Here is a 25,182-nt window from a genome sequence, read left to right as displayed (position 1 = left end):
TTTTTTTTCTAAGCTAATTTTCTGAAATCTTAAGACTATAAAGCCTCAGATTTTCAATCTCATTTGATTCAGCTGTACCTTATTTAACAACAAATCCAGAGGATTGTACGAGCACGAGAGAAGACAGGACTACTTTCTGCTGCCTTTGCTTGAGCTGGTGTGCAGGGATTCTGCTTCTCATACTCGATTTCCAGCCTTTCCAGCAGCTTTAATAAGATCACAGAGTCATACAGCGATCATATTTCATTTCTGAGTTTCGGTGCCAATGTAGATTTACAAATGTGCCTATATAAACCAGGAACCACAAAAAAGCACTAGTCACTGATCTCACAATTACTTAGTCCCTTTGGCCATCCACCCAGTCTTTGAACTGTATCTTGCGAGCTGAAAGCGCCTTCCTACACTGGAACGAGAAGTGGCAATACCACATGATTATTGCTCAATCCACTGAGTATTCACAATTACAGTGAGGTCTGTTGCATTTCCTGGAGCAGAAAAAAACAAATAAAACTGAAGCGTATCAAAGTCTTTTGGCCTAATTTGTCCTGTTGGGGGTCTCACTCGATCCTCTGCATCCAAGTAACACACCGTGCGCTTTTGCTCAGCACCCCACCCTCAACCACTCCCAGCAGCACCTCGCACCCCCCCCCCCCCCCCCCCCCCAAACACATTCAGCCCGAGCCCTCAATTGCTTGTTTAACTTGACACATAATTACTGTGGAAATATTTGTGTATTTTGTACGAGTGCCACAGCCTGTATTGCAACCGACTGCCAAGTCCTCGCTGCTCCCACTGCAGCTATCGCAGCCAGAATCCCTGATTAAAACAAGATGCTTTCATTTGGGCCAGCTTTGGAAGAAATCACTCCCAGAGATGGGCCTCTCCCTGCCAAGCCCCTACTGCTGTAAGGTTTGCCATGTGTGGCAAGGCTGACATGCTCATTGTACCAAAAGAGCTTTCCTTTTTTCTTTCTTTCTTGGTTTAAACCCAAACATGCTACTGAATCAAGCCTCCTCCATCAAAGTGGCGCTCTGAAAAAGCCCACAGTGGAACTCTGGTCAACATGAAACAGAGAGTTGTTATTAAAACCCCATGCAGCTTGAGGTCATCGCTATAATTTTTCACACAGAACCCTTTAATTTTACACTCATTTAATAGCTTTTCATATTAAGATTAAGGCAAATGCGCATGGAATAAGTACCTTTAAGCCTAGAAAATTTGAAGCCACCTTCGCTCCGGATTAAGAGTTATAACAGCACATTTTACTTTCCCTTAGCCTTGCTTAATCTGTTAAATTAAAGGATGCAGAGGTGTGAGGGGAGCCAAAGGCCTTTTTTCAAGCTGTATAGGTAATTATTTTAAAGGAATGTTTGTCTGCATTTTCCCAGGACAAATTTGGCTTTCTATCAATCTGTACAGCAGAGTAATATTTTAAAGGATTTGCATGTGTGTGACTGAGCACATGTAGCACAAGACTTTCTCCAAACCCCCTCACAAAAAAGATGACAACTACCTGCATTTAAATAGTTTATAAAAGGCTTGAATCTGCACTATAGGTTTGTTTCCGCCGGCCATCCATAATTCATAAGTGGCACAGGAATACGCAGTTGTGGGAGAGATGTGACAACGGCAGGTGAAATGCTCTCTGACATCTTATGAAGTCACTCTCGTGTGGCGGTGACTGGACGTCTGGAGAGTCTGGCTCCGGCTGACCCATCAGCTTTGACTCACCGCTGGCCCGAATCAACAAAAATCTCAAGAGTCACTTGAGCTTTGTCCTGACACCTGTCATGCAACCTGAGCTCTTAATTTTTGCTTGTCTGAAATTTTGTTAATTTGAAATTTGGAGGTAATTCCTTAGCCAAGCTAATAGGCGCGCGGGACTGTGAGCCGCGAGATACAGTGGGGCATTGCAACGCATCCCAGCAGCAAAATAAGTAAAACACACCACTTCAATCAATGTTGGGGGCCACTTTCATGTAAATTGGGACCTCATTCACAATATCTAAAGCAAATTATCTTCATTAGATTTCCAAAACCATGCCACTGATTTGTCAAGCTGTGAATGATAATGAAGTTGTCTGGTTAATGAAGGACTGAAGATGCAGGGTTTCACAATCATGATCATCTGCTATATAACCCTTATGAATATTTAAGGATCTTAATTCTGTATACTGTATAATTGCACACCAAAGCTTGGCATCTCTATAGACTTAACAAATAGAGTATGTAATGGAGGAGACAGACCTAGCTATATTTCACTAATCACTCGGATTAATTAACTGGTGAATATATGGGATGTTTAACTTTGCAGGATCCATAGGGAACTCCAGCAAACAAAATGCGTGGAAGAGGCACCGAGTTCTGTGAGCTTATGCATCAGATTATTTACAGAGAGTCACTTACACTTTCAGAGTTTGTTCGTGGTGCTCAGCTAAATTGTTTTCCTTCCAGCAGATTCGAATGGCGAAGCTCGGGCTGCTAATTTAAAATACTGTAATTGGGTTCACGTCATTTAAGGGAAATAAAGGCTCTTTGGTCTTTATTTCCCTTTATTACAGCACATGGAGCAGAAGTGCACATGTGACTCAGATCACCGGGGTCGGAAAACAGGAAGTAAATAAGCTCGGTCGTATCGTGATCCCACCAGGTGCCCGTTCCCACAACAGCCTTTGGAGTAAACTGGAGTGGATTTGAGTGTCATGGTGGAAATCCTCAGTCAAATAAAACAAAGTGGGGCTGCATCGATGCTCTGTCTTGTTTTATATGATGGCTTGAAATAAATGAACTTTAAATGGAACCTTGGCAGGGACTCGAGCTATTGATCGATTGAAGCAGGAGCTGAAGTTTAAGGGCACAGCTTTCCCGGGGCTGGGGCTGTAACTGGAGTAATGAAATTGATTAGGCCAAGGGAGGGTGACAAGCCAGTAGAGTCAAGCCCTTGATGTAAGGAAACAAGAGTGCCATCTAATTGGGGTGTAATATGGGTCTTTAGAGGACATTAAGCACACGAGTGGCGGAAGGGAAGCCACTATACTGGATGGAGCCAAGATGATGTTGCACCGGTGTTATTATTTTGTAATTATTCACTCAGATGATTGGATTATAGGCGTCAAAACTGAGAGTCCAGCCAAGGGTCAGCTTTTTCCCAAACTGTAGCAGCTTTTGTAACAACTCGATCCCTGCAATACAGTGTGCTGCTCAGGCACCTGGATGAGAGAAAAAAATGTATCTTCTATAAACTATAAACTTGAACAAGTCGTGTTTTACATTAAATATGTTTTTTGGGGTTTTTTTCCCTCTTACTTCCTTAAATCCTGAACTTTCACCAGACGGGTCCGTGCAGTTGCAGCACTCGTGCTTAAAAACTGCTGGCCAGCTGTGGTGAAGTTAGAGATGGCTTGTATTCAGCACATTACCTATGCAGACTATATAAACAGACCTCACTGGATAAATATTCTATTAGTATTGACATGACATTTGCCCTCCTTTACTAGACCCAGTGATGTGCACATTGTGGTTTCCAGGTGGGTCTAAGCTGAACGGGCACAACAATTAGTCTTTTTACATGTAATTATTCAAGATTTAGCATATAATTAAAAGCATGTAGAAGGCTCAAACTACATCTCTGATTGAACCTATAATCCTAAAAAAGAACAAACTTTTATAAATTCATTCTTCAGCTGCTACAGTCTGAAAATCGCACTGACTGCGCTGTCACTGTTTTGAACTTATGAGTAACTCTGGCTGGGATCACGGGGAGTGCGGTGTCCTCCTGCCAGCAAAAGGCCCTGTCCAGTGCAGGGGCATTTATCTCCTGGCCTGAACTGTCTCACTCAACAGGATGGCCAGAAGTTACGGTGCATTACAAGCACTTAGCGCAGTGATATCAAGGTTCACCTCCGATTTCCAATCTCAGGCCAGAATGGTGGGCTGGGAGGCCGTCATTAAAAAGCCATTACATGCCCATATTTCATATACCAGTCTCTCCTATGTTTCAAGGTGTTAAAAGCTCAATGTATATTTCCTCTATATTTAAGCAGCAGGACAACGGAGCAGCACATAGCATCCCGCTAGCAGCCATTGACCTTGGCCTAGCCAGCCTTCATTAGCTTTTAGACACTTATCAGTCATAACTGGGTTTGTCCTCTCCGCAACGTTTCCTCCTTCACTTCACTTAGGCCGGAAAATAATGGCTGAAATCCATTTATCTGCCATTTCCAACAAGTGCGTGACATTAACAAATTATCTACTTTTCGCTAAGTATGGCCAAGGTACCCTCTAAAGGATTCCTCCACTCTGCCGGCCAAGGTCAGACCTTTTTAGAAACCGCCTTTTTTTTTTTCTACCTGAGCTTTTTTCTTTCATTCCCATCTTTAAATATTCATCCCGCTTTTGCATGCCGGGCTGAGCTTTTATGAGCACCATCAGCCATATTTCTCCAAACACACATCTTTATTTGTTTTTGATTATTTATGCTCCACTCTGACTTTATAACTCACATCCCTAGGAAAACATTGATCCAAGAGGCAAATGAATCTAATTAGGACCTCTTTCTTCTGTGCTGAATATTGACTTGTTTTGAAAGGTGCCTCTCCATTTCGAGAGAATGTCTCTGGAATGCTCCTTCCCAATCTCTTTAAGGAAAACTTCTAAATGCTGATGAGATATTTAAGTCCATAAATGCGATCCTGCGCAGATCTGCAGTGGCGCCTAGATGTTCATAATGTATTGCATTTATTGCAGGATGTCATCAGTGCGCTAATTTCCAGCCCTCTGAAACTCACGGGCACCAGTTGTTTGTTCAATTATCGAGTGCTTTTTCATCTTTTTTTTTTTTGGGAAGTTGTGCGTCTTAATATATAAAAACATCATAAAAAAGAAGCTGCAGAGACAGAGTGGATAATCTCTGCAGTGCATTTGGGGCTCCCAGGCCCAACCTGTCAATCTCTTGAACAAGGACAGCGCAGAAAGTGATGATGTACCATTAGTCAAGAATCATCTCAGCTAAGAAGAATCTTTGTTCTTGACACAGAAAACTTGTGTTCCATCTCGATCAGTGAGGAAATGGGGCCTGGCGAAGCGTGCGTCGCCTTGCATTTGTCTTGAGTTGCTGTCCCAAAGGCACCGGCGCTTGTTCACAGCATTACGCCGCTGCCTTTTGATGAAAAGCCCCTGCATTTTGCCATTTCGCGCAAACTCCGTTTCTCAAATATTCCGTCGCTTTCCATGTAGTTGATTTCTATTTAAAATGGTCATGATTATTTTATTTTGTAACATTAATGGAAGTACATTTGGTGCTGGAGGAGGGTGGTGCCGAGGCATTTGCAATTCATATTCCCCTGCGTGATTACATTAAGAGTATGTTCTGTCATATTTGATTAATGTATCGTGTTTTCCTTAAAACAGGATTAAAATATGAAAACAGACAGAAATTATTACATTACAAAGACTGATCAATTTTTAATAATCTACTCAAGGAAAGAGGGGGTAGAAATGTGGGCTGCTCAGAAATGCACAGATCAGGTTTCTGCAACATTTTGTAATCGGGGTTGAAGTCCCAGACAGAATGAACATGAACGGCCACTAACAGCGCCTGCACTCTGTGCATGTTATACAACGCTGAACGGCGAGCTTTGGCTCCGTTATTAGCATGCTCGTGTATGTATCTGCAGCCAGCAACAACCTGCGCATTTACTGTAGATATCTTTTAAATTTCCCTGTAATTTACAGAAGCAATCATAAAATTTAATGCGCAGTCTTTAATTTCAAGGGGTGACCGCGAATGAAAACATAAATAACAGAGAAATACAAGCTTAAACACCGTTGTGCAAAGTACTTTAACTGGCAGCTTTTTACGAGCAGGTAGTACATCATGAGATGTACCCCTAGATCTGCTCTTTGTTGCATGTTCGCAATTATATTTTCGGGAAATTCACTCCATTCATTTCCTCGTGGAATCTCTTCATCATACATGTGTGAAACTGACAGCATTCACTAAAATCTTTAACACTGAAGCAACATTGCAGAGAATCCAGCTGAAGCTCTTCAGTCAATGTCAATAGCCATTTTTGAAACTAAGTGTGTGTGCGTGTGTGTGTGTGTGTCGACCAGTGTAAACACAGGCCTCCAATTCCAGTGTCAGCCATTTAGCCTGACCGTGGGTGACTGTGAATTAAAAAGAGAGGCCTTTATGTGCGACCCTGCAGCACAAAAGGCTACATCCATAACTTAAAGAGGCAGGGAGGCCATTAGCCGCCACTGCTAGTCCACCTTTACATAATACGGTGTGTGCGGAGTAATCGCTGAGCTGATGAGCCAAAGTGCTTTTGGACCGAACTGTATACATGCTCCTTCCACGCGAAAGAAAGAAAAATGATAACAACCTCCTTATGTGCGTCTCTCATGTTCTCTGTTAATGCTACTCGGAAAAGCTTTTTCAAGAAAATCTTTCCCTTCGGCTCCACTTTGGGTAACAATTAAATTCTGTTAATCCTCAGCTAATATTTATCATATGAGATCAATTGACAGTTTGTCTGTGAATGGAAGCCTGTTTCTCCAAAACAAATCACATACATGTGGCTTTCAAAATGCTGGGACGAATCAAAATGACTCAGAAAAGCCAAATATTACTGCTGAAGCAGTGCTTTTTCTTCTTTTCCTGAGGGCGAGCAGAGACAACAAAGTGTGCCTGTGGAAGCAGAAACACATGGACGGGGGTGAAGAAACTACAGAGAAGGCTCCAAGAAACAAACTATCAGCAGTTACCAGTATGGAGTGTGAACTCCATATGTTCTGCGAGCAAGCTGTCCCATTCGTATTCCATGAGCTATTACAGTAACTCCCAGTGTTTTAGATCTGCTTCTCCTAATCAGTTCTGATTTTGCATCTGTTATTTTTAATGCCACGTATCATGTTTTAATGCATTAATCCATTAAAAACAAAGTAACCACCAGGAGCAAGATTGAACTGTTTTCATATTCGTCCTGCTTCTAATCTTTCAAACAAAGTGAACCACAAGTGTCTCTGATTGTGCTTATCTAAAACACTTAGATTCCCTATAAAGCTGCTAGTGGCAGAAATCAGGTAAATGATACTGTGTATCCTGCTTAAAAAGGATTTGCAAACCATTTGGACTGACTGCTCTTCATATTACCTTAATGCCTCCCAAAAGGCCAAAGCCAAGAATGAATTATTGATAGCCATCATATGGATCGCACACTGTGGCTCCACATGCCTATTAGAGGGTTTTCTTCATTCATTTGCGCTAGCTTGGACTTCTGCCTTGACCGACGCATCACTCTTCTTCTTTTACTTTTATCCATTAACTGTTAACAATAACTGACTTTACGCAGGTCCCTGAGTTTCCAGCACAAACAAAGTAACGCCGTGGCTTTCATTTGCATGCTCTGTGCAGGGGTTGACCTTTGGCCTCTGTTGGTTAACCTACAGACCATTTAGGCTTTGCTCCATTTCTGCATGGAAATTGGAAAAGGGGAGACAATAATTTCTGGCGAAACCATAGCTGGAATAATAATTGCTAAGTTTAAAAAAACAGAAATCTAATTGTGCCGATCCCTCTGGGAACTAATATTGGACTATCTTATAAAAGGCCCCCAGTATCCCAGCAGTGATTTATTGCTGAATTCCAGTCATTTTCAATACATTATAGTTTCCAAATTGTGTTTAAATTGAGTGTAGAGGAGAAAAGGCCATTAGGAGATGCAGAAATGAAGATTATATTTAAATATTCATGTACTCGGTACCTTATTATTGAATCTGTACACTAACAAAATCAATATTAAGTGCAGCTTGACATAAATTTATTTATGAATTTCGACTTTCTAAGTACTTGCGTTTTTTCGCTCAAAAAAAGGATGGGTATAATGCCGTAATGATATCAAAACAGAGTGTCAGGGTGCATTAGTCTGGGAGTTTATGAACCCGCACATAAAAACTCAGGAGCGTCCCTGTAGAAGTGCTTACTAGGCAGAAATGTCGCTTTTTACAAACATCAGTCATTTTACAGCCCTGTATCGCAGCGCGCTCCTCGGCTGTGGGTGATAGTTAGAGAAAGATGCAGTCATCTTGTTTGTCCTAAATGAGATCTTTGCAGTAAGCCTACTTGTATTAGGGCCTGGGAGTGGGACTGTGTAACATTTAATTAAAATGGATGTCTCTCGTTGTGCCTAACCTGTCCCCCTAACTCCTTCTTGTTTCCAGGCCATGTCTTTGTTTAGACAACAGCCCAATGTGACACTTATGACACGAGGACACTGTGGTTCAGTGGATTTTCTTGTTGCGCAAGTCTTAATACGGCAGCATAAAATAGCCTGTGATTGGCTGTCCCTTGCTGAAAGCCTCAAGGAGAATTATAAATGTACTACCAGTAATAAAATATCTGCGTAGTTTATTTTTATATTCCATTGTGTTGCTGAGAGGAGAGGAACTGCCACATTTTTCATTCATATCGCACGCTTTGCGCACACCATACCGCTCAGATTTAATAGATTGTCACAAGTTTTCGAAACAGTTCCTTTTGTTTCTCCGTTTTCTTTTTTAATAGAAATGTGAGCAAAGTTAAAAGGCTCTTTATTGGAGGAGCCACATCTCTGGACACAAGATGATGCCATAAAAGCAGGAAGGCATGGAAAAGCAAAACATCAATCTGAACTAAGAGGGGGAAGCAATAAATCAGAGAATCATAGCCTTCAGCCCCGCCTTTAAAATCATTTAAACAGATTCAAAAACCCTGATTCTGCTCGAGTCTCTCTGTAAGCACCCTTATAAAGCCTTTATGTGCCTTAGACACAGAGGATAAAACCACAGATCCTTATTGAGAGACAGAAAAATGACACCCTGTTCCTGGTAAGTGGACGCTTTAAACAGTACTATCGGTATCAGGATCGAAGAGCGGACACGAGTAAGTAAGGCTGAAGGAAGTCATCCATCCAAAGCATTCTTGTAATATGTTTTAAAAACCTTTTCAGGTCTCTGTTTCTACTTTAAGGTCCACTCATATCTAAGGTTAAGGGGGTTTGTACGGCTTTATCAGATAGTCAGTCAGTCTGGATTGTTCCAATTTCCTTATTTCCCACTTTAGAAACATATCAGCTGTTCTGTTTAAACTCAGTGCCAGTGAGTGGGCTGGATAAATATGTAACAGTGTGCATCAGTCAGCGTCACCATATCTGCTCTTGGGCAGCGGTGTGACAACGTGAGGCAGCTTTGCTCATCACCCAGAGTAGGAGAGCATAAAACAAGATATCTTTTTTTAGTTTTAGGTGTGAGAGAAAAATACTTTATTTATTTATTTTAAATTTAACCACTCATTTAAAAAAAAATGATCAGAAATATTACATGTTACAGGAAAACAGCCAAAGAAACCAAAATTTCCCTTTTCTATCCCTCTCTAAGAGGAAGCGCTGCACTGAAAAATTAAAAGCTTTGGTCTGCAAGTATCAGAAGGACACATGTTCACCAAACTGCTGAGGATGGAAGGAGGGATTGGGATTGCTCAGAGCTAATGTTAGTTTGAAAAAGGAGAACCTGTTTCAGTTAAATGACACAGCTGGACTTACGTGACCCTGATACACGAATAATTACACGTGATTCTCAGGAAGGAGTATTTTGTGGTATTTTTTACTTTGCTTGAGTGCAGTATTTCCCAAGTAATTTATGTGTGCACTGTCAGCAGTTTTATTTTGTGTTTTAGACCAAATATCTTTATTTTATCAGTTTTGTTTATAGTTTTATGAAATCTCATTTAAGGTGACACTTGTCAAGTCTCGCTTCACATTTTCCCAAAAAGAAATGCTTTAGAGAACGTTCAATTTTACCCTTGCAAAGCCCGAACCCTGAAAGAAATGCCAGAAAAATCACATTTTTTGAAACTGGAGTGTTTTTTTTTCTGAACATCTGGCATTTTTGTGCAATTTATAGTTCACAGTTGATCTTAAACAAACAAAAAAAAACATAAAGAGAAGTTAGAGGTGAAGTTAGAGTTTAAAAAAAATCACTCAAGGTCTCAAAAACTCATGTATCAAATATGACACATTTGGTGTTTGGTTTAATTTCAGTTTGAATTTAATACTGAAATCTGAGTACTTCAGACTTCTGGGAATGATCACTAGAGTTTGCCCAACTTAAATTTTAAAACGTAATTTCCTCTGTGATGGATTGGAGACCTGTCCTGTACCACGTCTTTCGCCCACTGCTAACTAGGAAAGGCTAGCGGTTAAAGAATCAGCGGTGCTTTCTAGCAGATAAACTCACCGAAATTATTATTTTTTCTTTTCTTTTTTCATTTTTTCTGCTCTGCATGACAGAAATGTGATGACTTTTATTAGAAAGAATGTAAATCCACATTGCTGTACCTTTAGATCCATGAAAATGTGCAACTCTTTCACTGTCAGCAAATATTTGTCATTTTAAGGCAAAAATGCATTTGCACAAAAAGACAAAACTAAAAGCAAAATTGTTCTCTGTGTGTTAAATGTGAAGATTCGACTTTGAATTTATTTGTTTTTCCTACATTCTCCAGAAAATAAAGGCTGATAATGAGGTAATAACTGGGTTGCTTAACCAAAATGTGCAAACTACTAATAAGAGATGAATACAGCAGCAGCTTATTAGCAGCTTTACAACAGAGGAGCTGTTGGGAAGAAAACACGTGTATTTCACAGCCAGATTCATTTGTGTGTGTGTGTGTGTGTGTGTGTGTGTTTTCTTTGCCTTGAATGTCACTTTTAAAGAGTCTGTGTTGCGAGGGTAGGTGGGACAATTTTAAGTAAAAGCGTTTTTTTGTGTTGACAGCGAAACGATAAAGCGTTCTCGGGTGATCCTTGTGTGTCCTCTGTCTGTTTCAAACCCTCAGCCCTCTTTCATCCCTGTTCACCCAAGAAATGGAATCATAAAAACCATTCATGCTAAATGAAAAAGGGCATCATAAAGCTGCATTACACTGGAGTACACTCCTCTGCACCTTCCATCCTTATCAATATCACCTTTTGTCTCCTAACACATCTCTCTTCCCCCTTCCTGGTCCTCTTGAAACAAAGCATAAAAGCCCTAGAAAGAGGCGCAAGCTGTCATTGCTGTAATATAAGATAAAAGTCTTTAAAAGCTAAAGGTCCGGGTTGGGGTTTTTTTTTTCTCTCCTTCACGTCGGGCAGTCTTTAGGACTGCTCTTCAGGATTAGCAGCATAAAGGACTATATATTATTTGCAGAAAAGCTTAGTGGGCACAGTCTAAGCCTATACATATAAGTCAATTTATATTAGAATTTCCATACATGCATTTTCTTGTTAGAGTCAATATGCAAAAATGGTACTTACTAACAAATAATGCATAATGTACTAGAGGCAGGGCCATCAATAACTGCATTTGAGCTTTAAAAGAAAATGCAAAAATGCCGAGCATAAAGATGGGCCGTATAAAATCTACAACACATTAAACACAAAAACGTCAAAAATATAAAGATGGCTCTTTGCCCGGGAGACAGCAAGTCATTTATCTATGAAGAAGAGGAGGAAATAAAGAGCTCCCATCCCGAGCTCCTGTGTATTTCATTTACTAACAAAGTCAGGTTATCTGTTTAGAGACAACTCTCTTCCTCCTGCCCATCAGCCACACAGACAAAGAGACCGGAAGGGAAACAAGGCAGACAAAAGACACTCACATTTCTCATCAAGTAAACATCCTCTTTTAATTTTAAATGCAATAAAAAAAAAAGGTGGTGGTGGGGAGGGAGTTCTTCTCATGCTAATATATAGTTAACGTTTATTATGTGGAGCACAAACTGGTAAAAATATGTCCTTTTCCTCTATTTAAGACGCGGGAAAGAAAGTAGGTGTAAATAAAGCGCAGCAATTTGGGAAAGCACTCTTGAATACAGAACCTGTCAATGTACACCTCCTCCGGGCAGTTTGGTACACCACATAACACATGTTCCTCTCTGCTGGCTGGCTCAGAGTAGAGACGATGCTGTGTAGTTTTGTGGTGAGGTGTTCTGTTGCTTCTGTTGCATTTTCTCCCACTGGTTTGACATTCAAGATCTCTCAATTATGTATGAACGGCAAGCAATATCCTTTACCATCAGGCCCCCATGTAACATATTTCATTTTCAAGGGCTGCAGAGCACAATCAGACCCTCTGTGTAATTACGACTTATTAAAAATGATTCCAAATTATCAGTGGATCTGTGGGCTGGTGTCTGGGTCCAAACTGAAAACCATTGCGCTGTATTAGTCACAGAATAACTTCCCATGGGTGCAAGGTCTGTCAGCATAGATCCCTGTCTTTAGATCAGTGAATGTTTCAAATGTATTAAAGGAAAATCACCCTAAATATTATTTTGGAAGGGGTAGGTGGGGATTTTGCACATTTGATGTGTGATGTAACAAGGAGGACCACTGGCATCTCTTTTTTTTTCTATTATTTTTTGGCTATGCAGACATAAGTGGCTTTTGGGACTGAGCATTATTCGAAAATCACCTTCAATGACTTGTCGCGACGCACTTTAAGCACTTTCGTGACTAGTTTTTGCTCCCTATACACAGTCTCATAATGAGAAAACACAGTTCAGCAGAGAAAAGACATCTCAAACAACATGTTTACCCTTCACACAACATGGAGGAATTAAAAATGGATGAGCGCCCCATCCATTATTTCAGCCTCCAAATGGCAAAATCTGTATAAAGCTCTGAGTATCCGTCTGGGTGAAAATAAATAAATCAAATATGCACTTCAGCGTTTCCTGCTCTTTTTCCACGCAGGATACGGTGTCGTGATGGCGGAGGGCACACATCCGGCTCCTGAAAACACCATGCGCTTTTTTCTAAACGCGTGTATAAATAACCCACGAGTTTTCAATTAGCTTTTTGCATCTTTTCTGTTAATTCAAATGATTTTGTCACTTTTCCGGGGAAGCGCATATAATATTTAGGCAACTCGCATATTTTTCCCAGACCCACTCTCCCAGCTGAAACCTCCATATCTGAAGTATTCTAATTTGCGAACACAGCGGTGTCAGGAGTGATTTTGCTGCAAAGTCACTAATTACATGCAACATCAATGCGATGTGGGGAAAACGTTAAAAATTTAGCATCGCAAGACAAATGGAAAAAATGCGTGCTGAAACAAGGAAAAGAGGCACTAACATTCACAGTTTTTCTTTGAATAATGCATGTCTCTGCTGCTTTCACAAGGACTCACCCAGATTGGCTCCAGTGTCACTCTCATCTTTATCCTAAAAAAGAAAAAAATATGTGTTTATGACTTTCCACTTGCAGCACTGCTTTAAAGGGCACTGTTTTATGATTTCTGTGATTTTCATTAATAACCAAGAAAAACATGTAAAGTGGTCAATTCAAACTCATTTGTTCATTTTTTTTAAATTAAGTATTTAGCATGCACTCTAAAGTTCAAAGCCTCGCACTCCTAGATTGTGAGGACTGTGTGATTAAATGTGATTTCAAAGGTTTTGAGCCTTTCCTGTGAAATTCTGTGCCGAAGAGCAGACAGTGTTGGAATAACCTCGCATATTTGCAACAAGACTTGAGTAAAAGTAGAGGCTGTGGTTTACTGTTGCTCCCCAGCCACTCGCCAAATAGCAGCCATGTGTACTATAGAAAGGTACAAAGGAGGCTGATAAACTGTTGGTGCATCACGCTGACAACAGCCAACATGAGCTGCCCTCTGAACTCCGGTAACTTAGACTGACACGGCGGGGGTCAGCGTCAGACTGACAAACAACTTTGCTTTATTTTGAAGGCATTTTTTTACGGCTCCCCTTACACAGTAATTATATTCCAAATCATTATGTGTTGTAAAGTCTATTGACCCCTGGTAAACTTATATTTACCAAGCTGGAACAGTTAATGAAATAGTCTTTTAATTAGCACTCCTCTTAAGGGTGGAACTTCTGAAAGGGGTCCCTGTTTTGTTTTGGCTTTGTGGTTGACTGAAGTGTGCAGATCCACTGTTCTAAGATAAAACAGTAATATCTTAATTAAGGCTCGCCGTTTAACTGTTTACAGTGGAGCTCGGCACCTCTGCGTGACGGCACCTGCGGTACAGGAATATTCACCACGCCGTGAATCAATAAAACAATATCATAATTTCTTCTTTTGTTGTTTTGTTTTTTTTAGGGCCAGGTCATTTTTCAAGCTTGACTGATTGAAAGTGGTCTGACTACTCAAGGTAACAACTGGAGATGAGGGGGGGGGGGGGGGGGGGGGGGGTTCTTTGCCTCTTGTATAATGCAGTCTTTGGCAGGCTCTCTCTTTGTATTAGATACATTAGGATGGAAATGTGCACCAACTTAAAAATGCTCATGTGAAAAAACATGGAATGTATTAAATTAATGGTCTCTTTTGCCTCAGGGCAGTAATGAAAAGGGACCCCCAATGAGTTCATTTTTCACGGCTTTGGTTATGCATTCAACACTCTAATTGAATTTCAATGTAAGTTTTAAAAAGTCTTTATTACAGTGACTCTTGATGCAAATTACATGTGATCTATCGTGGGACTTTCACCCATTAAGTAATTTAATTGTGACATGCACTCTCTGCACACCTCGTGCTTTTATGCCCATTCCTCCTCATCCAGATTGTCACTTTCTTCTATTATTGGTGCTGTTTATGTGGATTGAGGAAAGTAGTCTGCATATACTCTAGGCAACTTTCACGAGAGCGGCTCCTTAAAAGGAGTAATTGCAAAGAGAGGGGACAGGCCCCGACAGCTAAAGTATACTGGAGTATATACAAGTCACAAGGATTTGCAAGATGTTTGCAGATGACTGCACAGAGCACATTTTACGTGTGAAAAGAGATTATTAGGTTTATCATGCAAAGAGGAAAAATATGGCGCTAAGAGGATCTGAGGGGAGGGGTGTCTGACATGAGAGAAGTGTTAAATGTATACGTAAAACATACACTATTTGCCCAAAAGAAGTCAAGAAGACTGGGGGGAAACTGTATGTGGACGTGCTTTGTGCTGTGTTTCAAACACACTGAGCTGTAATCTCAAAAGGGTCCAAAATCCAACCTGGGAGTCAGTTTTCTCTGTCTCCATCTAGTGTTTCTGGCTGAACTAACTTTCTGAGCCTGGGGAATAAATAGAAAGCCATCGCCTCCCTTTTCCTTTAATGTTAAAGAACAAAACATGTTTAAGAAAAACATAAACTCAGCCGAGAAGACGGAAATCCAATCACAAACTGTATGTTTCTCATCAATAGCATGACTGCGTGTGGACGCACATGCGACTGTGTCTGAGCCCTCTGAAATACTGAGCCCGAATTGACCTGATCATTAGAGGGAGGAAGAGGCTTGACCTGATATTTCCTCTGTTGTTTGGTCAGGAAAGGGACGTTATTGTAAAAGGCCTGTAAAGATAAATAGCCCTGGTGTTGCCATGGCAAAGGCACAAACACTGGTGGTCAAAGACAAAAGAGCACGAGACAATAAATCCGACTCTGTCAATTTTGTTTAGTTTTCAAAGTGTTTTTCAGGGAAATATGGTTTCAAAACAAGAGGCCACATCCATTTTTCCACAGAGAAAGGGAAATCAGATCTTTTTTTTTTCTGAACAGGCCACAGTTTCATCTTGTACATTTTTTTCCATGGCCACGGCATCCTGATTAGTAATAGGAATATCTGACACTGTATTTTGCCTTTGAGTCAGGAAACTCCTTGTACAGCTGTATACATGTTTTTATAGCCTTTGGAAGAAAGGGTATTGTCTTTAAATTCCTAAGAAGGCTTTATCCAGCCTTCAAATTTTAAGTGGAAAACCATCTTAGGCTCTATTTTTTCCACAAGCTAAACAATGACGAGTGAACATACACCTATGCCTTGTTCCTCAGGTCAAACAGAGTTCACCTCATTAGAACAATCCCGGCTCAAATGCCGCCATCGGTGATTCTCATCTCAACGGCATAAAACAACAACAACGAGGGAACTCTTTATTTGAGGATGTTCCTTAATTACCCAAAAAATATCAGGTCAAAGCCTTTTACTTGGAACGTTTGCTGCTTTTTATGTCATCAGCCAATCACCATTAAAAAAAAAACCCTCCGTGGCTATTCTCTCTACCCCTTCCCACACACACCCATCCAACACTTTCCATCTTCTCACAGTCAGGGTAGACGAGCCTCATCAGAAGCAAGGTGCGATGAAGAGCGGCCTTATCACTCCAATACAAGAGCAAACACAGGAGTCTTTACAGCACGTTGTCTCAGGAAGCAGTGCACGGCAAGATTACTGCCCTTTAAGACGCCCTAAGACACGACCAATCCCAAGTAGTCCTTTATCTTGACAGTTTGCAGCTCTTTGTTTGCCTTTTCTGTGAAGCCTGGGGATAAAAGAGCAGCCTCTGTGAGCTGTGTCTGATTAGGATCTAATTGTTAACATTCACTGTCTTTTTTTTTATCATCATCAGGCCGGTGTTGCCATACATGCAGCAGGTAGAGGCCTTTTCGGTGTTATGAAGGACTCTTCCCTTGCTGCTCTCGTGTGTTACTCAAGTACTAGTTAGCACGAGGTGGCAGAAGAGGAGCCCCCAGCTCGACATCAACAACAACAACATCAACAAACAGGAATTGATGGCGAGTGTTTATTATCTGGTTTAATTGCTCCTCATCTGGAGGATCTGACAGTTGCGGTTAATGAGAGAGGGAGAGGAGGCACACTCGGTTGGCAGCCAGTTTTCACAGTGTAAGACGTGTAAGTGTGGGTGTGTGTCTGTGGTGAAAAGAGAATAGCTCACATTCCAGCTCAGAAGCGAGTAACACAGAAGAAACATCAAACGGGCCTCGTCGAATTATCGAAACAGGCCTCCGAATCAGGAATTTCAAGTCCACACCCAAACGCATACACGCTCTTACTGCAAACCTGCGTTCGCGGTTAGATAGATACACCTGTACCTGTACCGACAAACACAGGTCTTATCCTCCGCTGCAGGCTGAGTACGGGAATCGGATCCGAGCTGAGACAGGATTTCTCTGAAATCGAGCCTCTTCCTCAGTTTTTCATCTGGCCTGCAGCACACCTGGCTCATGTCCAACCAGGGACCTCCCTGACATTGTGCAGTGTCACGCACTCGCATCCAGGCATGGTCTGACAGAGGAAACATCAAGAAGCAGGAGGCGTTCGAGCAAGTGGGGATGCTCAGAGAAGGCCTGGAACACGGAATAAGGCTCTCTCCTCGGAGAAGGATGTACTTTTACTGTTAATTTTTGCCCCACAACCCAAAGCCAGACGAACACATTAACACAATATAAACACACGCACCACCAGAACCACACACAGGCTCGTTGTCCCATTCATAAATTCCTCCTGTTGAGAAACACGGGCATTTTTAAACAGGGCATACCCGCCCCTTTTACTATTCCAGCTCAGCAGGCCCACATGGGAACAATTAGGGGTGTACGCAAGTTTGGCGAAGGTCCGTAGCAACCAGCTGCATCTGTTTTTATTTACCTTTTTGCTCTGGTGCTGGATAATGTCATGAGCACATCTGCTACTGTGCAACGTAACCGTGGTTGCATGCGTGGTTGACCCATGATTCTGTAATTACCCGCTGAGCGAGATGAAGAGGCCCAACAAACCACTCAAAGCCACACATAGCCTTCCTCTCCCCCTCTTCCTCCCTCCCTCCTCCCCCCACCGTGTCTCTCCAGTGGCATGAAACTCCGTCTGCCTGAGAGCTGGTAGCTGATGCTGAAGTGGCATTTAATGACTCAAAGTTGTTCACAATAGTAATTCTGACTTCATTTTGATGTCATTAGATTACCACTTTCGTTCTATTATGCAGGATTAAAATGTGGTTGTTCTGCAGTGGGATGAGACTGATCACATTCCCTCATCTGTTTGCTTGTTTGTGGTCATGCAGAACAAGCTGCACAGTCTTCTTGCTGGCCCACTTTTAAAGGTCTGAACTAGAAAAATGTCATTTTTGTAGCTCAAATAAGGAGAAATAAAGAATTTGCTCCACAGCATGTGTCTTGCTTAAAAAATTGTGGACAAGCGGTCATGCAAGGAGGCTCAGAATAGTCAGAGATGGTAAATTTATGTCTCTGTAAGGTTTCACACTTCTGTATTAAATGAGGGAAAGTTTCGCCTACTTTACTCACATGTTTTGTTTTATATATATATATATATATATATATATATATATATATATATATATATATATATATATATATATATATATATATAACAGCAGGGTGCAAGATGCTAGCAGGCAAGGCATACATGGAACGCCATAACCAAGTGGCCGGCATAGTGTACAGGAACATCTGTGCCGAGTATAACCTGGAAGTCCCGAGGTCAAAATGGGAGATGCCCCCAAGGGTGGTGGAGAATGACTGAGCTAAGATCCTGTGGGACTTCCAGATACAGACGGACAAAATGGTGGTGGCTAACCAACCGGACATAGTGGTGGTAGACAAACAGAAGAAGACGGCCGTAGTGATCGATGTAGCGGTTCCGAATGACAGCAATATCAGGAAGAAGGAACACGAGAAGCTGGAGAAATACCAAGGGCTCAGAGAAGAGCTCGAGAGGATGTGGAGGGTGAAGGTAACGGTGGTCTCCGTGGTAATCGGAGCACTAGGTGCGGTGACTCCCAAGATAGGCGAGTGGCTCCAGCAGATCCCGGGAACAACATCGGAGATCTCTGTCCAGAAGAGCGCAGTCCTGGGAACAGCTAAGATACTGCGCAGGACCCTCAAGCTCCCAGGCCTCTGGTAGAGGACCCGAGCTTGAAGGATAAACCGCCCGCAGGGGCGTGCTGGGTGGTTTTTATATATATATATCTATATATATATCTATATATAGATATATATATAAAATCCTGAAAGTTCACACTATTAAGCATCTTCAGACAGCAAACTCAAAGCGACCAATCATGAAAGAACTTGTTTATAATAATGATGAGTGATTATGAGCAATAACAATGAAGACCATATATGGATCACTTCACAGAGTCTGTGTGTGTGTGTTCGTGTGTATATGTGTGTGTATTGGGGGGAGGGGGGGGGGGGGGGGTGCCACCACGCTTAGCATATCCCAGATGTGCAAACCATATGCTCTGACTGAAATTAAAACAAAAAAGAAACAGTGAAACATGAAAGGGATTTTTAACTTTGTAAAGACAGTTAACAGTCGATACAGATAGGCTAATGGCCGAGAGAGGCCACATGAAAGAACCGGGGATGTTGGCATGCTTTTTGCACCACTTATTCCATTTCCTGCTCATAAGTTCACTGAGCAGATGGGAACCAAAGGCACAAGGAAGTTTAGATTTTCTGCCCCACAGACCGTTGTATATGATGCATGTAACTGCGCAACACCGCACGGTTATCATTTAGAGACGCTTTGGTGCATACCGGGAGGTCACAATAACAAAGGTGGAAAAAAAAAAAGCAGTGGGACAAAAACGAAACCTCTTCAGCTATTTTGATCTATACCAGTAATTCTGTATGGGTGTTACATTTAAAGCACTCAAGTGAATAAATTTAACCCCCCCTTTCTATACTGCATATTGGATTTTCAAGAGTTATCTTATGATGAATAAAGTTCATTTAATTGTGCACACACACAAAAACAACTAGCACTGAATCTAGGTTTACTTTAAAAAACAAAAATTTAAAAAAAAAAAAGTCAAACTGCTTAATTTGGAAAAGAGCATCTGGAGGCAGGCTGTGACCTATCAGGAGCCTACTGAAAACATGTTGGAGAGTGCCCTCTGCTGTTGGTTTAGCGTACTGCAACGAGGGGAGCGACAGCTACAGCTGACATTACAGTAAATCAGAAGCTAAATTTGATCTGTTGTTGAAAAGAAAACAGTTTTTAACACATAAAATTGATTCTACCATCTAAGAATCTTAGAATGACCGCTGACAAGCAATCTGTGAGCTTTTATTATGACTTTCTGTGATTTGAGTTCAAGTTGCTCTGAAAGGTGGCATCAGCTAACACGAGGTCTTCTCTTCATCAGCCTGTTTTGCTGCTCGGAAAGAGACGTGTTTATTTAACGCCTGCCTTTGTCTGAGTCTGGATAATGTCCACCCTGAGGCAATAGCTGGCAGAGGTCTGACGGTAATTCTGCTTGCACTGTATAATCAGCCTTCACTGACCACTGCGTCACCTTTCATGACTGCAAACAGATGTATGTGGTACCAGTTGGGTTTAAAAGGAAAAGGAGTAAAATAGGCCTTAAAGTAATTAAGATATATTACTTGAAGAATCATTTCACTTAACTAAATCAGAATCAGAATCAGAATCAGAATCAGAATCAGAATACTTTATTGATCCCTGGGGGAAATTATTTTTTGTTACAGTGCTCCATTTTAAACCAACATTAAGACAAGACAGACAATACACTAACTAAGAATAGTACAATATATACATATATACATACATAAGTCACTTATAAATAAATATTTGGAAAAGAAATCTAATCTAATCCTACCAAATCCACTGCAGTTTTTTCTCCTTTTGCTGTTGTTCATTCCTACTGCTTGTGTTGAGTTCCTGGTACTCTTCATCAGGCTGAGCCAGCGTAGTAAGAGACATATGTGGTGTTTGGGCTGTGGCTGCTGACGTAAGCAAGTCTGACTCTACTGAAACATTTGTAGCTGCATGTAGAAAATCAAATAAACTAGTTGTATTCGTATTAATGTCGATACTGGTGCCATTATCCAACACTGAAGAAGACACATCATCCCTTATTATCTCGTCAGCGTGGATATTAAAACTGCGGCCCTCTCTCAGCATGTGAGGAAGGTTAGTTGTGGGAAACTTTGCAGGCTTGAACGAATCTCTCTCTTTTAGGTTTTCTTCTGGGATGGTGACGAGGTCGGGCAAAGGCTCGTCCGTAGTTACAGTCTCACATGTAGAGTCGAGTGTGGACGGGCTTATGTTGTTTGGGCCAGGAGAAGATGTGACATGTGATGATGTGTTTTTAGGTGCCGCTGTGGAGATAATGGTGATTTCAACAAAGGTGAGATTAAACAAAAACAATGCCACAATTTAATGACTGGTGCAGTGAATTCTGGCTTACAGGGATTGTGAAAAAACATGATTTGTGACAATGCAGCAAACACAGGTTTAATAATGAAGTTACACGAGTGCGATGTGAAAATTTGAAGCCACATTTTTTAAAACAATTATTTCTACATTCTCAGCAGTAGCTTAACTGACACAAAACTATTTTAGAGATCTTAAAATATATCTATTAAGGATCTTTTTTTCCCCATGTTTTAACATTTTCATATTAACAAAACACTATAAGAAGTGGAACTGCAGGCTCACAATAACTGTCCACAGGGATGCATCCAATCATCCAGTTAAGATCTCTTTATTGCATTGTTACGACATAGTTTGAAAAAATATATATATATCTTGGATCCAATTTCAGAAGCATGTTGTGTCCCTATACACTCCAGGCACTTTGTTAAGTACACCTGCTTGTTAAAGCAAATATCTAATCAGCCAGTGAATGTAGCTGTGTAGCCATCTTTAGTGTGACCTGATTAGGTTCAAACCAAATCATTAGAATGGGGACGAATGTGATTTAAGTGACTTTGAACGTGGCGTAGTTGTTCATGTTCATGTTCATGTTCATGGGGTTTACACAGAATGGTCCAAAAAAGAGAGAAGAATGGACAAATAACAGTTGGTTGTAACCTAGGTATGCAGAAAAGCACTTCTGAACACATAACACCTCAAACCTTGAGGCAGACGGGCTACAGCAGTAGAAAACTACAGGAAGTGCCACTCCTATCAGCTAAGAACAGGTAACTGTGGCTGCAAAGGCAAAACTTTCAACACGGCAGCCAAAAAAATGCCCCAGAACCAGAAAGCAGGAGAAGCTAACACCGATATCAATCGAGCACATCCCTCAATTTATATTACACAGAATCAGTGACACCATAACATTAAAGTGGACAGATTATAAGTCACACTGTAAGTTCAAGTCCTGGTTCTAGCTTGTGACCCAAAGCCTAACTGTATGCATGCAGTATGTAGTTCCCTCATGAACTGCATTTTAGCTGCAAATATTTACGCAATCATTTTTACTCTCCACTGATTCAAAGAGGCATCTTTTCTGAAGGGTTCTGATAGCAGAGGGGTATGCTAGCAAATATATGACTTGTACTTCCTGACCTTGCTCCCTGTTATTCGTGGAAAATGTGTGCAAAAGCTGTTGATGTTAAATATTTATCCATTTAATTTTCTGCAGGTGTCTTATACAGTAGTAAATCAGTGCAGCGGCATTTTAAATTATATTTAGTGAGCCAAAGGAAAAAAGTGGTCCTTAAAAGAAGAAGGAGAGAAGAGAGCAGGATGAATATACAGCCAGGACTTTAGACTTCAGTGGCTCGAAAGATGAAGTGGTGATGGGTGAGTAGTTTTTCTTGGTGTTTTTTTAAGAGATTGAAACATTTTTAACACTCATATGCTGAAAATGTGCAATCACACTGTGATATATCTAGAAATTGTTCCACTGAAAATAATTGTTGAAGGAGGGATTTTAAAATGAGTGCTATTGATATTGATATGACTGATTATTGCTATGTGATATTATTTTTATTTAATTTTTTAAACATTCTTTTGGAGGGGTGCAATGAAGAGTGGGAAATGTGAAGAGAGAGCGTAGGGCCATGGGTCAGAGATGAACCTAGACTGGCATCCAAAAGAGGATCCAACCCTGTACAGACAATGTGTACCTAATAAAGTGTCTGATGTGTGTATATTGGAGTGTTTTCATTAGCAGGATTGAAACATTAAGCGTCTGGCTGAGCAACAAACAAGAAGTGCCTGGTGTGACTACATTAAATGCCATGGTCAAGAAAACATCCAATAATTGATCACCTCTTTAGTTTTTACTGTGCTCATCAGCAGAAAACTCACCTATGCATGGCAGCGTGCTCTCCATGGTCCAGTGCATTTTGTGATTTGTCTCTCTGAAGGTGAGCACAGCATCCACCCTGTAGAACGGCTGCAGGAGCCGGTTGTCATCTGTGCAGGGCTGTAAAATAAACCTGGGTTAGATGTGTTACTCTTTAATGAATCCTCAAAGCCGCACAGTTTACTCATGTTAGTGTATGCTTTGACAGCCATGCACTACTATTTGGAGTCATACAGGTTTGTGTTTCAGCACTAACCTTTGTCTGGAGTATTCTGGCTGTGGGAATGGACAGAGTTACAAATTCACTCGTCTCATGCACTGTGAAAGTAACTGTCTGGTTAACTGACAGGTCACTGAGTGTCAGTGTTTCATTGTGATAGGTGCCTCTTCTGGTCAAACCCATTCGGCGTTTGAGGATGTGCAGCACAGTCTTGTCTGCCGTGGATGCGTTCACTGAAATAAAATAAGATGTGTTAATGTGGTTAGTTAGTAACAAGTAATTATATTTGATGTATCTGTTTATAAGTATTTTCACTTGTTGCCAATTTCTATTTGATTACATTTGCACATTTGCTCTATATTTTTTTAACATATATATATATATATATATACATATATATATATATATATATATATATATATATATATATATATATATATATATACATATATATATATATATATATATATATATATATATATATATATATATATATATATATATATATATATATATAATGAGATATACAATGAGGTTGATACATTTTTGGACAATCATAAGTGTTTTTTAAATTTTGCTTCTCTGCACCATCACAGTGGATTATAAACCAAACAATCACCATGTGGGTAAAGTGCAAACTTTCAAATGGTTTAACAAAAATATTGCACAATATGTTTTGGAAATCAGCCATTGTTATATACAGTCTCCTACTTTCAGATGCTCAAAAGTTATCGGACAGTGGACCGGCAAAGCGTTTCGTGGCCTATTTCCTTATTGTTCAAAGAGCCTGACAACTAAAGTGGTTGACCACAGAAGTGCATTACATTTACATTGTTCAAAGAAAAGCAGCTTCATTACATCTAATGAACTCAGGAATGAGTCTCAAAGAGGTAAGCTTGTCATTGTTAAAGTCCACAATCAAGAGGAACCGTCATTAATGTAAATACAGAGGATTTACAACAAGGTGCTAACCACTGGTTAACCTCAAGAAGAAGTCTGGATTAGACTTTGTCAGAAAACATCTAAAAAAGCCTGCATGGTTCTGGTAAAATCAAGATTTGGTAAACTTCTCATACTGTTCCTATTCTCATCATTCTGGTAAACCTGTACCAGAATGATGAGAATAGGAACATTATGCAGAATCAGAGGTAACAGGTCGAGGCAGTGTTTTGGTATGGATGTGTATGACTGCCACGGACACTGAATCACGAGTATTTTCTGATGATGTGACTCCTGATAGAAGTATGAGGATGAACTGTGGATTGATAATGATGCAAAGTAACCCAAGAGTTTCTCAATGGAAAGAAATCTGATATTCTTCAATGGTCAAGTCAGTCACCTGATCTCAACCCAACGCAGCATGTTTTTTAGTTAAGAAATACAAAACTGAAGGCAGAAAGACCCACAAACAAGCAGCAACTGAAGACCTGGCCTAGCATCTCACTGGAGGAAACACAGCACTTAGAGAGCTCCATGGGCTCTAGATTTTACCCAGTCATTGACTGCAACAATCCTCGTGTTTAAAATCATGTCACTTTGTTCAGTTAATGTTGAACATTTGACCCTTTGGATCTGACCTTGAATCCACTGGACCAAGCTGAAACTTTGTAGCTTTAGTTCAAACTATGACCACATACACAACTACTGTGAATACTTTGGAGTTAAGAATATTTTGGCTTTGGATTCAGGACTTTTACATTTAAGTATTTTTAACATTTTTATAACTGATCCGTTCTCTTTAGAAGAGAGAAAAAGAGCAAATGTCCCCACCCCACATGTTTTTATCAACATTAAACAAAAAATAGCCCAAGTGATTTTTACTGATGTAAAGGTCAGCACAGTGACAGGTTTTTGTTATTTTACAGAATATTAACCTTCTTCTTAAACTGCAAAAAAAACATACTATATTTCTATAATAGATAGTGAAAAATTGTAGCTGTTGAACTGTAAAAGCTGTAACACAGATGAAAATACTGTTAAAAGTCCAACATTTATGCCCTCTTTTAAGTTTTCCAAAGCCACCCAGTGGGCCCGACTGGAGTCTG

General features: G+C 40.6%; 1 protein-coding gene across 1 annotated transcript in view; it reads right to left on the bottom strand.

Moving 5' to 3' along the window:
- Positions 1-25,182, bottom strand: part of ciroz (ciliated left-right organizer protein containing ZP-N domains) — a 29,771-nt gene that overhangs the window by 1,922 nt on the left and 2,667 nt on the right. The window contains exons 10-12 of the mRNA XM_076878057.1: positions 23,174-23,370; positions 22,920-23,037; positions 13,216-13,249 (exon numbers count right to left, since the gene is read on the bottom strand). Of these exons, the coding sequence (XP_076734172.1) occupies positions 13,245-13,249; positions 22,920-23,037; positions 23,174-23,370 (320 nt within the window). The 3' untranslated portion in view covers positions 13,216-13,244. The remainder of the gene's footprint in view (positions 1-13,215; positions 13,250-22,919; positions 23,038-23,173; positions 23,371-25,182) is intronic.

Source organism: Maylandia zebra, linkage group LG20 (genome assembly GCF_041146795.1).
Source record: "Maylandia zebra isolate NMK-2024a linkage group LG20, Mzebra_GT3a, whole genome shotgun sequence".
In the NCBI taxonomy this organism is placed as follows: Eukaryota; Metazoa; Chordata; class Actinopteri; order Cichliformes; family Cichlidae; genus Maylandia; species Maylandia zebra.
The sequence above is the reverse complement of the archived record's forward strand: the minus strand, read 5'-3'. Positions and strand labels throughout refer to the sequence as shown.